The sequence below is a fragment of the Perna viridis genome, chromosome 9 (assembly GCF_037379345.1).
Source record: "Perna viridis isolate PV_CMFRI_1.1 ecotype Kerala chromosome 9, ASM3737934v1, whole genome shotgun sequence".
NCBI lineage: Eukaryota > Metazoa > Mollusca > Bivalvia > Mytilida > Mytilidae > Perna > Perna viridis.
The window spans coordinates 27,906,397-27,921,314 of record NC_142453.1 but is presented as its reverse complement, the minus strand read 5'-3'; the positions used below and the strand labels follow the sequence as shown (position 1 = coordinate 27,921,314).

General features: G+C 31.8%; 1 protein-coding gene across 3 annotated transcripts in view; it reads left to right on the top strand.

Moving 5' to 3' along the window:
• The window catches only part of LOC148607604 (lysine-specific demethylase 2A-like), a 39,363-nt gene that overhangs the window by 4,511 nt on the left and 19,934 nt on the right, over positions 1–14,918 (top strand). The window contains exons 1-6 of one of the 3 annotated variants that reach the window (XM_088544708.1): positions 2,870–3,321; positions 4,224–4,362; positions 9,850–9,928; positions 11,196–11,242; positions 12,874–13,046; positions 13,842–13,948. In XM_088544708.1, coding sequence (XP_088400834.1) covers positions 3,295–3,321; positions 4,224–4,362; positions 9,850–9,928; positions 11,196–11,242; positions 12,874–13,046; positions 13,842–13,948 — 572 coding nt within the window. In that variant the 5' untranslated portion in view covers positions 2,870–3,294. Of the gene's footprint in view, positions 1–2,869; positions 3,322–4,223; positions 4,363–9,849; positions 9,929–11,195; positions 11,243–12,873; positions 13,047–13,841; positions 13,949–14,918 lie in introns of those variants that run through there. The other 2 variants (XM_088544709.1, XM_088544707.1) reach the window with 2 other exon arrangements.

The following is a 14,918-nucleotide window of genomic DNA, read 5'->3' as shown; positions in this document are numbered from 1 at the left end:
TCCATATTATTGGGTCAAAATTAGGTCTTAATGTCTACACCTTTGATATAGAAATTTTTAAGGAATGGTCCCCTCTAAACAATTATTTTCAAACCACTTTTCATGCTTGAGTGTATTGTTTTCGGAAGAAGGAGGTATGTTACATACCCGAACCATACAAATTGCGCGTTATAGTTTTTCGATTTGTTTGTCAGTCATGAATGTGTTTGTATCTACTTTAATTTTTTAGGAAGTGAACTGTTAAAAACAAAAGAAATGTTAACTTACAGATACTCAGGTTCAGTAAGAATGCGTTTTCTGGGAAAATATGGTCTTCATAAGTTATTTTTCAGCGAATGCTTATATTTTCTGTCACTGAAGTAAACAATTCCACACCTAATGCGCAATATGGCACTGATCACCGAAAAGACAAAACACTTAGGTATCTGCTATTGAGTTTTAACAGAGAAATATTGACATGCTTTTTTTTCAATAATCCATTTTCACTATAGTGAGTATAGACATCTAGACTTGTATTAAAGTTGTAAGGTTACAAACAACACAATAATTGCTTTTTTTGTTTGTACAACAAAACATTCGTGACTCGAAAATGAAAAAATGTTCTGCTTTATATAATCATATTAAGGTACTTTAGTCATTGATACTACTGGACACTTTAACAATGTAGAAATGATTTTTTTTTATTAAAAGCAGCCGTTCTATTACCGCTTGTATCATGTAGCTTTCAGACATTTATTTTCTTTAATACACTCTCTTAGTACATAGTACCATGAAACCCATTATATTCTAAAATACACCTAACTTAATTTGGTATGATTGACGAACTTGTTACTTAACGCATGTGAATTAATACATGTAGCTTTGTATAAATGTTCAAATATTCAGGAAGTTACTCATAGTAGTGACCTACATATATTTGTGTCCAATATTTCTGATCGTTTAATTTTATGCCCTCTTTTGCCTTGTGGAATTAAGAGTCCTCCCTTTGAAACAACAGTTTTTAGCTTTAAGATATAACGCGTACGGTAATAAACCCTGGGTAATAAATACATACTGATGCTTGGAACGAAGAGATTCGTGAATCCTCAAGACATAAGCTTTTTTTTTTTTTTTTTTTTTTTTTTAAGGTTTTTACCTGTCGTAACTTTTTTTTTGCCAGGATTGATTTTTAAGGATCGATGTGCCTAAAAGAGCTGTCAATTTCTTAATCCATGTCTATAAAATTCCGTTGATTCTCTAATTGAGCGGTCTCTCGCTGTATTGGGAATTATGGTTAAAACAAATTCAAAACCATTTGAAAAGTTGTAATCAATATGGATTGAAGAAGTCATGATGTCCCCCTTTTTCTTCAACTCTTTTATGTGTTAAATACTAGCTGCTTTTTGTTGAAATATTAATTTGACTTTGAGAACTGTCAACTAGAAATCACAGCTAAATGATTAAGTATGTAATTAGCAAAAAGTACACCTCGCAAGCTCTCGATGAAGAAAACTATCTGTAAGTGTCATTTTCGTTAACACTGTGGCGACGTTCCTGTTGTTTTCACACCACGAGCCAAAGGTAGGTGCTCCAAACATGAATCACAAGAGTTAAACATTTTTTGACAGAACTTTTACATGAATTGAAATGATTGTGGAAAATGTATCAAATATCACTATCGGATATTGTTAAAATTAAAAAAACATTATACCCGCTAATCTTTAAAATTTATGTACAGTATGCAGAAAATGCCACGTATTGGGGAAATACTGTAATGGGACATGGTGGGCTACCTTATAACAATAAGCTCGAGACAATAACACCAAGAAAAATTAATGCATTCAGACAATATTTGTCAATATTTTTTTTTAAATTTTGTGAATAATTTGGATTACACGCTTTCTTTTTTCTTTTTTGGGTTGTACTAAATTATCGAGGGAGAAATAATGAGTTTTTTTTTTTTTTTTTTTTTTGCCTTTTTTTCGCAAGTCGACCTATTTACTAATTTCCTGCCAATTAAATTTTGCCATTGCAATAGTTTATTTACTACTAGCCATGTTAGATGTGTTACAAGAGGGACACCCTTCATGGCTATATGTATTAATACCTAAACGATTTTAACTGTAATAATTTATCGTCTTGATTTGATAAGAATTTTTGTGTTGTATGATTATATCCAGGGATCATTTATATTTCATTTCCGTACTTGGGGAAAAATGGGTCGATCTCTGATAATACATAATTATTTGTTGATGAATCTCGAAAACCCAATTTACAGAACATGAAATTACCTAGTTCGTAGGCTTCGAATTCGACAAGGTTTTTGCAAAAAACCTTTTCTCCAGTCACTACATTTAATTATTTACAATGAAACAAAGGGCATTCGAAATAGTTACTTGATTTACATTTAGTTCTGAAATAAAACTATAGTAAAATATTCATGCAGAATGAATTTTGCATAGAATTTAAGAAAAAAAAAATGTACCAGAGACATGTTTCGGATTTAAGGTTTCAAATTGAGTCGGAAGAATGGAGATAATGTATTATAGCTCTACAAGTAGAAGTAATTGTTTTATTATTGGCTTAACTTATGGTTTCTATAGATTTGGATGTCACGTAGTAAAGAGTAGTTCCATGAACCAGTTTCATAAAGCCTCCATCCCTGCATAAAATCTAGAATTTTGCCTACTTGGTTATGAAGTAAACAGCTGGTTTTCTTTTGTTTTTTGTTTTGTTTTTTTTTTTTTTTGCATATTCAGAATAACTACTTCTCTGCTTTGTTAATGATAATTATTTATTTTTGTGTAGTGAATTTGAAAAAAATCATAAAATCGTCGATTAAATTAGAAGAAAGCTGCAATATTTATTTTGATTTGCCATTAGTCTGAAATAATTTAATCTTAATGGTTCTTCAATTTTAATGATGAGATGAAGACTACATTCCACATAAATTTATAATGTGTTCATTTGCTAGATATTGGCGATCATACATTTTGCTGAATGAATTCTTAGGAATTATTGGAATCATCCATGGATATATGCTCAGTGAAAAACGTATTGATCACTGATATCAAGAACTGTGAGTGTGTGTATTGAGGACTGGAATACACATTCTGTATTGATTCGTTGTGTACTCCTAGACTGTTCACCTGGATCAAAGATTTAGGCCACATACGTCACATGTAAACAATGCATTAAAACGGTGTACTCTCAGTCACGCATGAGTGAATATATGTGCATTATATGTAATGCTATAGTGTGCAGCATGTGTTTAAAATAGTACGTGGAATTGTATTCCAAGGAAGAGATTTGAGAATGCAAAATGATACTCTCCAAACAAAGGTTTGAATTACAGTTATGTTTGTATTATAAATATGTGTATGGAATATACATCTTTTACTCTTTATTAAAATTAATCATGTAGAACTGTGATTTAACTTGAAAGTTCTAATGTATAGATTTCTTTTTGGGGATTTAAAACTAAAAATGGAAGAACATTGATTTAAACACAAATGAACATTTTCAATATATATATATATATACAAGCTAAATTCTGTTTAATTTTAATGTACTTGAACCTGTGGTAGGGGAAGTCAATAATTTACTCATAATGACCTTATAATTTTACTGCTGTCAGTGATAACAATGTAAATTTTAGTTAAATTTGGTTGATACATGTATGCAAAATATAGGTCACACCAATATGTGTAAATTGTGAAATCTACATCCAGGTCAAATATTTTACTATGCACCCATCTCATCCTTCTTCCTGTGTGTGCAGGGCTTATTTTGTACGACATAGAAAGGTTATGTGCCTGTGCCTCTGTTTATGGGCCAACAAAGTCTGATATTGTGAGTGGGTGTATGGTTTTTATAGTGGCTATGGTCTAGCTAACGCTCTGTGTAGTGCAAGTACTTCCACACAGGTAACATTGTCATATAATGGAGTGTTATCTCTAATACTATACTGTATCAACTATCATTGCCGACCCTTGAAAACATGGTGGCGTGACAATATAGTAATTAGTTTAATCCATACCTGTTAACCCTCCAACAAAATCAATGAAAAATTTAGAAATGTAATATTTAGATTTTTGGGATGTTATTTGTTAAAATTACTTCATATGTTGAAAAATACTAAATAATTGAATTTTTACATATAAAATAGCTTTTATGTAAAAGTCTCCCACATGAGACAGTGTCATTGGGGAAGAAGGTTAACTGGTTTGTTTATCTATTTTTAGAGAGTGAAAGAAAAGAAAACCTACTCTGAGGAAGTCATTGATGACGATGAGATTGAAGGAAAAAGAAACTATAGTGTCGAAGAAAAACTTAGATCTACAAAATACAACAAAGAATATGTACAAATTCTTAAAGGGGAAGGTTAGTAAAATAATAACAGTTACCTTTCCATAAAAAGTGGTGGTGGGGAGGGTGGGGGGCAGATAGCACAATGAAAATAGTGCCATGTCTGACTAAGGACCTCAATTTTGTCATTCCTTTATCAGTTTTGATGGATAAAGGGTAGGCGGTATCACTAAGAGTTCTCATGCTTCAAGCTGCTAGGTTTGATAGCCTATGGGAAGCTTAAATCATATACATACATGATGTAAATAGGGTATAAATCTTTACTATCTTATGAATATTTACTGTCAGAATATTACAGGTTGTGAAGAAGCACATCATTCATGTAAATATAAAAACTGGAAGGAAGCAATGGTCAGGGGTAGACAGGAATTTATGAAGGGGAGGTATAATTACGAGGATTGGTATAAAGGAAACTAGATTATGACATGTTTAATGGATAAATATGATAATTTTCCATGTTCAATGCAATATTTAACAGATTAAAATGGTTTTTTGTTTGTTTTTTCTTTGAAAACCGGGGAGGGGCCATTACGCCTTCACCTGAACCTTCCCCTGATGATTATTATTTGCTTATTCTGAATTGAATGGCAATTTTAATCCCATTGGCAAATTGCGTCTTCACAACTTACTTTCCAGTTCACAGGTCCAAAATACATTTTTCAGAATTTTTTATATAGTAACTGTTGGCCTGAAGTAGTTAATTTTACAGGCCCACCTCCATTTTGACAAGCCTTGGGCCTCAGACTACTGCTTAACTGTGAGGGCTAAACTTTTATGGGTAATTTTCAATTATTATTGGAAATTTGACAAGAGTATTGTCTTCTCTAAATTGATCCCATAAGTTGTGTAAACTAATCGACTTTTGGAGGTAGACGTAGGGTAAGGGACACAACTCTTACAAGTCATTTGAACATTTGTATTTACCATTTTACATCAATCTCTTGTAAGCATCAAAGTAACTTGGATTGATTTCATTCTGTTTCAAAGCAAAGCTTGAAAGGCTTTGGTGAAATTGAATATGATACAAACATGTCACTGATTTCAAGACAATAGACAATAGACAATTTTATTGGCTCAAACACAATAACAATAATCAGCTAAGGCCCATACATGTATATCATATGCAATAACATTGTAATAGTACAATAGTAGGAGTACATATCATAAATACATTTCAATAATATTGGTTTACAATATTGTAAGTTACACGAATAATTATATAAAAAAAAAAAAAAAAACAGAAAAAACAGTGTGTATAAAATGTGTTTATGCAGACTCTGTCTTTTTATATTCAATTAGTTTGTTAATATAATCTGAGGACATTTTTAATAGTATCTTTGATTTACTTTTAAAAAAGAAAATTAGTTTTCTGCTGATCAGTGTATAATAAATCAAAAACAGTATTTAACTATGTAAATTTTTCATTGAACAATTCTCTTATGGGTATATATTTGGGCAATGAAACAAAAAGTGAAGTTCATCCTCCACACTGCCATTACAACAAATTTTTCATAATCTTTCATTTCTTGGAACCTTATAATGGCGCCCTTTTTCAATTTCCAAATTATGAGCACTGAATATGATTTTAGAGATATTAGATCTGTCTGCTAAATATTCTACCTCATCTACATATGGTACTCTGGTGCCAGATGTATAAAATTGTTAAAAAAAAGATAATTTAGAAGATTCATTTATTACAAAATGTTCCAATTGCCAATGTTGGTCATTTAAACGTTGTCTCAATTGACCTAGTAAAGGTTTAATGGTAACATTATTAAAGTCTGTTAAAAAAGAAAAGCCTAATTTGTCTAAACATGTGACCATATTCCTGGTCCATAAACTATGTTTTTGAGTATTTACGAAAACCTCATGAACAAGAGCGTCTTCACAAGATAAAATATGTTCAAGATACTTATGTGATGCTATTGTAATCTTATTTACCAAAGGAAATCTTGGAAGAATTGCTCTACAAGCATTATTAGATGTTTTACTATGGACACCAAGTATCTCTTTAATAAATTTCACATGCAGCTTTTCATATGGTTCAGAATCATGCCCCTTTATTGCAGGGTCTAACCCCCAGATTTCACTACAATATAACATTATTGTATTAATAACCATATCAAAAAGTTTTTCTAGTAATTTACATGGATTGTCTAATCCAATGTTTTCCTTTATTTAAACAGAGATTTTCTGGCCTTGTCAGTTAAATTGAACATGGCTAAATTAAAATTTCCATTATATCTTAAAACTATGCCAAGATAAGAATATTGCTTCACTGTTTCAATGAAATGTCCATTATATTCAAAGTGATTTAAAAAAGTTTTCCCATTGGAATTAAAAACAATTACTTTTGATTTGTCTCAATTCACGTTTAGTTTCCAGGAAAAACAGAAACCTTTTAATATGTTGAGACCAGTTTGGAGTCGTTCATGGCTCTTCGACAACAAAACAAAGTCATCTGCATATAACAAACAGTGAATTGGATGTCTACTATTTTAATTGGATGTATATTCAGGGTTCGACGTTAACTTTTATATTCACTTGTCCAGTCGGGCAAGTGACATATGTGATTCACTTGCCTGAAATATTGAAATACTTGCCCAGAACTTTGTGTCACTATATAGTGCTTGGCCATGCTTACTCCCTCGACACTTGGGGAGAACTGATTAATTGCAAGCCAAATAAATCGAAAAGCCGTCATATTTTTTGTGGGAATAAGGGGTAAAACAAGAAGCAAAGAAATTACAAGTATTCATGTGAGGAGTTTTTATTTCACATCTTTAGTTTAACAAATGGACAACAATAACTATCTTCAATAGAATTTTATTACTCTTTTTCTCTCATATTTTCGAAGTTTTCGATACAGATTTCTTACAGTTTTCCAAAGTAAGAAATTCCATAAATAAATCGCGATGTTCAATTGGATAACGAAAATAGATGTACAATTGGACGCATCCGTTTGGTCGACATTAATATCATACGATCTATTTTTGGCAAAGGGAAAATCAGAAAACTATCCAATGATAATCTAGGTCAGCAAGGTCGGGAAGAACGGCGAACTATACAGAAGTAATTTTCGATGTTTTAGAGCTGCGATGATCAGAAATAATGTAATTTGGGCACATATTTTTTTCACTTGCCCAGTCGGGCAACTTTGATGTCGTTTTTACTTGCCCAGACCGGCGATTTACTTGCCTCGGGCAACCGTTAATGTCGAACCCTGATATTACTACTGCTTTGTAGTTTTTCTACTATACCATTGATGAAAATGTTAAACAACATGGGGCTAAGAACATCACCCTGTTTAACACCCCGACTTGAGGTAAATGGTTTGCTTAGGCCATTAGGAAATTTTATCCTTACACTTATATTTGAATACATAGAGTGTATAATATTAAATATCTTAATAGGCATTTTATGTTGCAAAAGTAAGTAAAAAATCCCAAATCTTCAAACACTATCATATGCCTTGTGTAAATCAAAGGCAGCAAAAACATTTTTCTTTTTAGATTTATATGTGTCTATTATGCTTTTTAATGTTAAAATATTATCAGAAGTCCTTGTTTTTTTCTATAAAACCAATTTGATTTTTACTAATAATATCAGAATCTTTAATAAAACTGAAAAGCCTGTAGTATATGACCTTGTTAAAGACTTTGCCAAGGTTTGAGCTTATAGATACATTTTGTAGCCCCCTGTAATTATTTGGGTCAGTGTTTTTACCGTTTTATGCACAAGAACTAAAACTAAAAGGTCTTCATTCCATAATTTAGGCAATTCACCTTTTTCAAAAATGAAATTGAACAATTTTTCAATTGGTTTTTTAATGTTGGGACATCCAAACTTTATCATTTCATTGGAAATTAGATCTGTAGATGAACTCATTCCATTTTTAAGTAGTTTGATGATTTTCAATATTTCATCTTGATTTATCTTTCTGTTTAACCATTCAAATGTTTGGTTATTAGAAAGATTATCCATCAACTTTGAAAGTTTGTCAAAAATGGGTATTTGAATCCTATTATAACAGTAATCCTTTCTATTTAGTTTTTAGGTTTTTGATTTATCAAAATACCTTATGTCGCTGGTCTATCACTGGAACTTCCCTACTATTTCTGAACACTACACAAAAATATAGTTCATATGTAATTCCTTTTATATTATTCAATATCTCTTTATTAACCAGTAAGTATGTTTTTTGCAATTATTCAGCTCAATAAAATTCTATTATTTCTGCAAATAGATTTGAAATCTAGTTTTCATATCAACTAAAAATTTGAGGGACTCCTTTTTGGCCTTGAAAGATAATATTTAGTAATAAATTTGTATTTAGGAAATTTAGTTCTTGCAGTAATGTGTGTAGAAGCATAAAATGTGTTAAGCATGTTCCATTTAACTCACTTATCAGTCAAATTCTCCAGCCTTTCATTAATAGTTAATCATTAATAAACAGGAAGTGAAGAGCAATGATTTTAACCAAGTAAAATTGGCGGGTAAATTTAAATTGATAAAAGTGTCAAGTTTTTGGAAATTTTTTTCTTAAGCTGAAATTGGTTTTAATTGAGTACATTGTACATATAATAAATAATATGTTATTGCAGTTTGTTAATGTTCATGCAACTTAAACTTTTGGAGAGTTTTAAAAATTTAGGAAAAATGTGAAATGAAACAAAATTTGTATTTGAGTGTGAAGTTTGATCAGAAGTATGGATTGACATCAAGTTTATACATATTAGGGGAAAAAGTTATTGATATTAAATATGAAAAATCCAAATGTATAATCACAATTTTATTTTACATCATGTAATCTTTGAAATTTTGTTCATGCTGCAATTTCACAAAAAATCAAAAACCTCCAGTGCTCACAGCACTTCGATTTAAAATGGTCAACAAATTCCTCATGAGGTATATTATCCTCATTGCCACAATATATATTATTATTAAGTTTGTTTATCATAGACCAGAAAGTTTTGGGGTTTTTATCCAAATAATCATTTATTTCGTTGCAAATTTTTTGTTTAAACATTTTTTCCTCATACTTTCAGCGTCTCCTGTACCTTGCAAGAAAAGCCTCTCTGTACTCTGCATTGTATGGAAATTTATTAACTAGTTTTACATAGCTCTTAACCGAATTTTTCAGTTCAGTACAGGATTCTGAAAACCAGGACTTTATTTGTTTTTTCTTTCTTTTATTTTTAGACAAATTCTTATTTTGGATAAATTTAGCAGATTCTCTGGCACTATCCAGCAAAAGCGAATTTAAATTTTCAACAATTGAATCTGAATCTGCATCTGCAGAAGTCTTGTCTAAAAATTCTCTGCATTTATTCAATGATTCGTCCCTGTTAACATTTTCCTTGTAAAGTTCTATTTCAAGAGTTATATCCTTTACCCTAGGACTACCTCCTTAATTTGTTCTTTGTTGAAGTTCTGACATAAGTTGCTTTACAGATATAAACATTTTCTTGAGAATCTTACATGTACAATATTTTTTTGTAGAATTTACTGTACAGTACTTGCAAGAAAATGGACTGGAGAAGCCAATAGTATTCCATGAAAAGAGTGGTTTGGGGTTACGGTAAGGATATCCTAGGTTTTAATATGGCCTGCTATTGTAGAAAATATTATAAACTAACACCAAAATACCTGATCTGTACCATAAAACATTTGTTAACTAAGGTTCAAAATAAATTGAAACAGACTTAAAGGGACTTTAAAAAATGTCTGGTTTAGGCAGGTCCTAGATTATTCTGGGGTTGGTTTAGACAGGTTCATGATTATTCTGGGTTTGCTTTAGACAGGTTCTGGATTATTCTGGGGTTGGTTTAGGCAGGTTTTAGATTATTCAGGGTTTGGTTCAGACAAGCTCTGGATTCAGGGTTTGGTTTAGACAGGTTCATGATTCTGGGTTTTGGTTTAAGCAGGTTATGGATTATTCTGGGTTTGGTGTAGACAGGTTCATGATTATTCTGGGTTTGGTTTAGACAGGTTCTTGATTTTTCAGGGTTTGGTTTAGGTGGGTCCTGGATGCTGGGTTTGGTTTAGGCAGTTCTGGATTATTCTGGGGTTGGTTTTGAACAGGTTATAGATTATTCTGGTTTGGTTTAGACAGGTTCTGGATTATTCAGGGTTTGGTTTAGACAGGTTCTGGATTATTTAGGTTTTGGTTTAGGCAGGTTTTGAATTATTCAGGGTTTTGGTTTAGACATGTTCATGATTATTCTGGGTTTGGTTTAGGCAGGTTCTTGATTATTCAGGGTTTGGTTTATGCAGGTTCTGGATTCAGGGTTTGGTTTAGACAGGTTCATGATTATTCAGGGTTTGGTTTAGCCAGGCTCTTAATTATTTAGGGTTTGGTTTAGACAGGTGCTGGATTATACATGGTTTGGTTTAAGCAGGTTCTGGATTATTCAGGGTTTGGTTTTGGCAGGTTCTGGATTATTCAGGGTTTGGTTTAGGCGAGTTCTGGATTATTCATGGTTTGGTTTAGACATGTTCTGGGTTATTCTGGGTTTGATTTAGGAAGGTTCTGGATTATTCATGGTTTGGTTTAGACAGGTTGTGGATTATTCTGGGTGTGGTTTAGGCAGGTTCTGGATTATTCAGGGTTCGGTTTAGGCAGTTTCACTATACTTTGGTGGTAAACCGTTTAAGTCAAGATTTAATTTTTGACCAATTTTATTAAATTTTATTTGCAAATAAGACTCTTCAGAGATAGCTAAAACGTTCACCAAAATAGGCCTACAACTGGTGTTTAGTGAATAAACTGTCATAAGTTTCTGAGGGATTCAGTAAAATAAAAATTAAATAGATCAATTTTCAAAGTAATATCAAATTTATTTCAGGGTACCTAGTGAGAATTTTAAAGTTAGTGATGTCAAGCAATGTGTGGGTAAGTACACTTATGGTTACATACATTCAGCCAACCAAAAATCCCCCAAAAAACAATACATTTATATACTTTATATACTTAACAATTCTATTTGGGCAGTCAGAATGAAGTCACTGACTGAATATAACTTAACTTTTTGTTTGTGACATCACAAACATTTCAAGGTGCCAGGATGTTGATTGCATCAAATAAAAACATTTCCTACCATGCTTTAAATGTCATATTTCTTTAACACTTTTGTTTTAGTATAAGTACAATAGGAGTTCTTTGACTTGACAAGAATTTTGACTTGAACTGGTGAAAATGATCATCACAGCCTTACATTTTCCAGCAGTTCAAAGCCTCATCCATATACAAGTTGTATGTCTTGTCTGTGCACTGTTATAGTCTATATTTTCATCCAGAAAATTTAAGCAAAAAAAGAAACCTGTACATGAAAAGATTTGCCTCTATGGTGTAGTGGTAGTGTGTTCATCTGAAATTGAAAGGTTGTTAAATTAGTAGTCACTACTTCTCAACCACACATGCAGCATCGGGAATAGAATGATTAGTGTGGCCCTGGTGTCACAAAGGTTAATCAAATTCTTAACTTTCAAAGTGAAGTTCTCTTTTCAAATTCTTTGAAATCTATGACGTTATAAATAGTTCAGAATTTTCTCTGACTTCAGTATATTTTCAAGTTTCATGTCACTTGGGCCCAGTTGGATTGGAGTTGAAATAACTTGTCTGATTAGGTGACATGCTTACCTGTGAGCTAGAACATTAATACTTTGGCTCAACAGGTCAGACTATTCCAAAGCAAAGCTTATTTGATGGATCAATCATTTTTATATAGAATTGAATGAAAATTGAAAAGAAAATGCTTAATCTTAGTCAAAGTTATTTGGTGAACATGATTTGATTTTTATATTCCTGGCACCTAAAGGGTCAGATGAATAGGCTATTTAACTAGAAGAAGTGAATAACCAAAATATGATCATGAGTGCCGAAGAACGTCTATTTAACGAGTGTGAGGAACTTGCTCTGCACACAAGTTAAATCTTACTGCGTTCTTGGGCATGAATGATCATATTTTGGTTATTCATGAAACCATAATAATATCCTATTTATTATATAGATTTTCAACATAAATTTCAAATTTTGTGAAAGGCAGATTGATATCAAAGCTGTGACGTTTTGGCGGGAGAAAGTCCGAGAGTGAAATTACCAAATTTATTTCTCAGTGTGAATTCTTGAAATTTATTACACTTGGAACATTGATAAAACACTGTTATCTATATATTAATGTGATGTAACATCCAATAAGGGGATTTCTGATACTTTCTATTACCAGCTCTGATGTTCTATTTTCTGTCTGAACAAATTATTACAATTGCAGCCAAGAAGAAAGAGCAATGCTGACTATGAATGTTGAAATGCAGTATTACATAGCAAAACCTAATTTATGCTGTATTAAAGTTTTTGGAAAAAAGGAATTTCTAAATTACCATTACACAATTTCTTGAAGTTATTTTTGTTTGATTTGAGCTTTTCATTTTACCTCCCAAAAACCTTTCTCCTAGAAAGGAACATATCAAAATAAGTTTAAAAGGAACTAATTTTTTGCTTATGAACATCAAACTTTTTTCCAGGGAGCAGACGACAGCTGGATGTCATGGACGTCACAACACAGAAAGGAATTGAGATGTCCATGAGGGATTGGGTACAGTATTATGAGGGTACAGATAGGTCAAGGTTACTTAATGTCATCAGTCTGGAGTTCAGCCATACGAAGTTAGAGAATTATGTAGAGTCCCCCTCACTGGTTAGTACATGTATATATGTAACATCATGTTGAAATTCAATGTACATACATCGCATTTTACCAGAAATATCTCACATTTTGTGAACAATATGTAATTATAAAATTTTGACTATGAATGTATGTACCAGTATGTCTGAGTGGAAAACAGAAAAATGACTGGAAAAAAACATCATACTTCAATGTTTCAATGGTTTATTTTTAATTACAAAGGCAAAGCTACTTCACATGGTTTTCATATGAATTGAGAAAATGAAATTTATGAAAGAGTTCCTGTGAAAGTCGTGTGAATCAAGCCTTCACATAAATATCTGTGAAATTTTTGTGTAATATTTGTGTTAAGTGAATTTAGCATGAACATGAACTTCAGGTCAACTTAGTGCATATTTTATGAGAAGCTTGATTTACATGAAAAGAATCTTTAAACCTTACGCTGCTGCCACATAAAGTCTATATAAAACAAAAAAATTAAAAATGGAAAAAAAATTCCCTACTGAACCTACCTAGGATTTTTCAAGGCGTTATCGAAACACTCATTTTTTATACCCCTACTTCCTTCTGTTACCCAGAGCGGGGCCCATCTCATATATCCTACTCCCCCTAAATGGAATTTAATGATACTTTCACAAAAAGTTTATTTTACATGTTCTCATTGTGCACTTCCTATTTTAGATTTTGATCAATTTGGATGTAAAAAAATGCAAGTTATCAAATTGGGTAGTGGGGCATCAATTAAGTGAGCGGTTCTCATAGTTTTTTAGTTTTTCTTTGGCCTTACCTATTGATATATTATTTCAGGTTAGACAGGTAGATTGGGTAGACACAGTATGGCCTAGACATTATAAAGAATGCCAGACAGAATCCACTAATGTTATTGATAGAATGAAATACCCTAAAGTTCAGAAGTAAGATATGAACATAAATCAAGTTCAAAACTTGTGCTGACAATAGAGGGCAAGATGTGCATAACTTGTAATTTTCATCACTTTTTCTCACTAAAGAGACTAATTCTTATTTCTCAAGATTTTCTCATTTCACCCAAGGGTTGAGACTGAACACTTGTGCTTCTGAATAAAATTATAAAAATAGTTAGTAAACAATCATATCTTACCAATATGTAGTCGTAAATTTAAAAAAAAATATTTAATTATAATAATCAATCATTGACTATTTCATGCAGTTTGTTTATCCTGTGACTGTTTTGAAGTGACCTATATTTTATACTTGGTCATAATGTATCACTGGCCACATCAGTATGTCACAATCCGCTGTTAAATGTAGGCCATTTCAAAACATGTAATCAGAAAACAAACTCAAACTGAGAAAAAGAGTCTGCACCAGTTCTCTTATTCAATACTGGGAAATATCAGACACCCTTGGGTAAGATATAATAGTTTTATATCTCAGTGTAGCCTCTTTAGAGAACAATTTACCCTTGGGTGCATAAAATTTTCCAATCTTGCATTGCACAAGTCTCTTGTTTATGTGAAATTTGAGTTTTTTTGTTGTAATTTTCAAAGTGCAATCTATGGAAATAGGAGAAGTAAGACAAATGTAAACAAATATAAAAATAATTCACATTCATGTTTTCACAATATACATGTCTTAACATATGTACAATGCTCATTTCACTATATCATTAATGCTGTTTCAAAACTCAAACTACAAACTGTTAAACTAATCTACCTAAGAAAACATTTGACAAATTTTATACCTACCCCTTCTGTTCAGGATATGACGATTTGTCATCAAATCTAGATGTAGTGGCATTACTCTGTTGTTTAAGTAGCTGTCTTTGTAAGAATCATGCGAAATCTGAAAAATGTGCTACACCCCAAAAAAGGCTACATATTTTTATTTTTGTAATAATTGTTG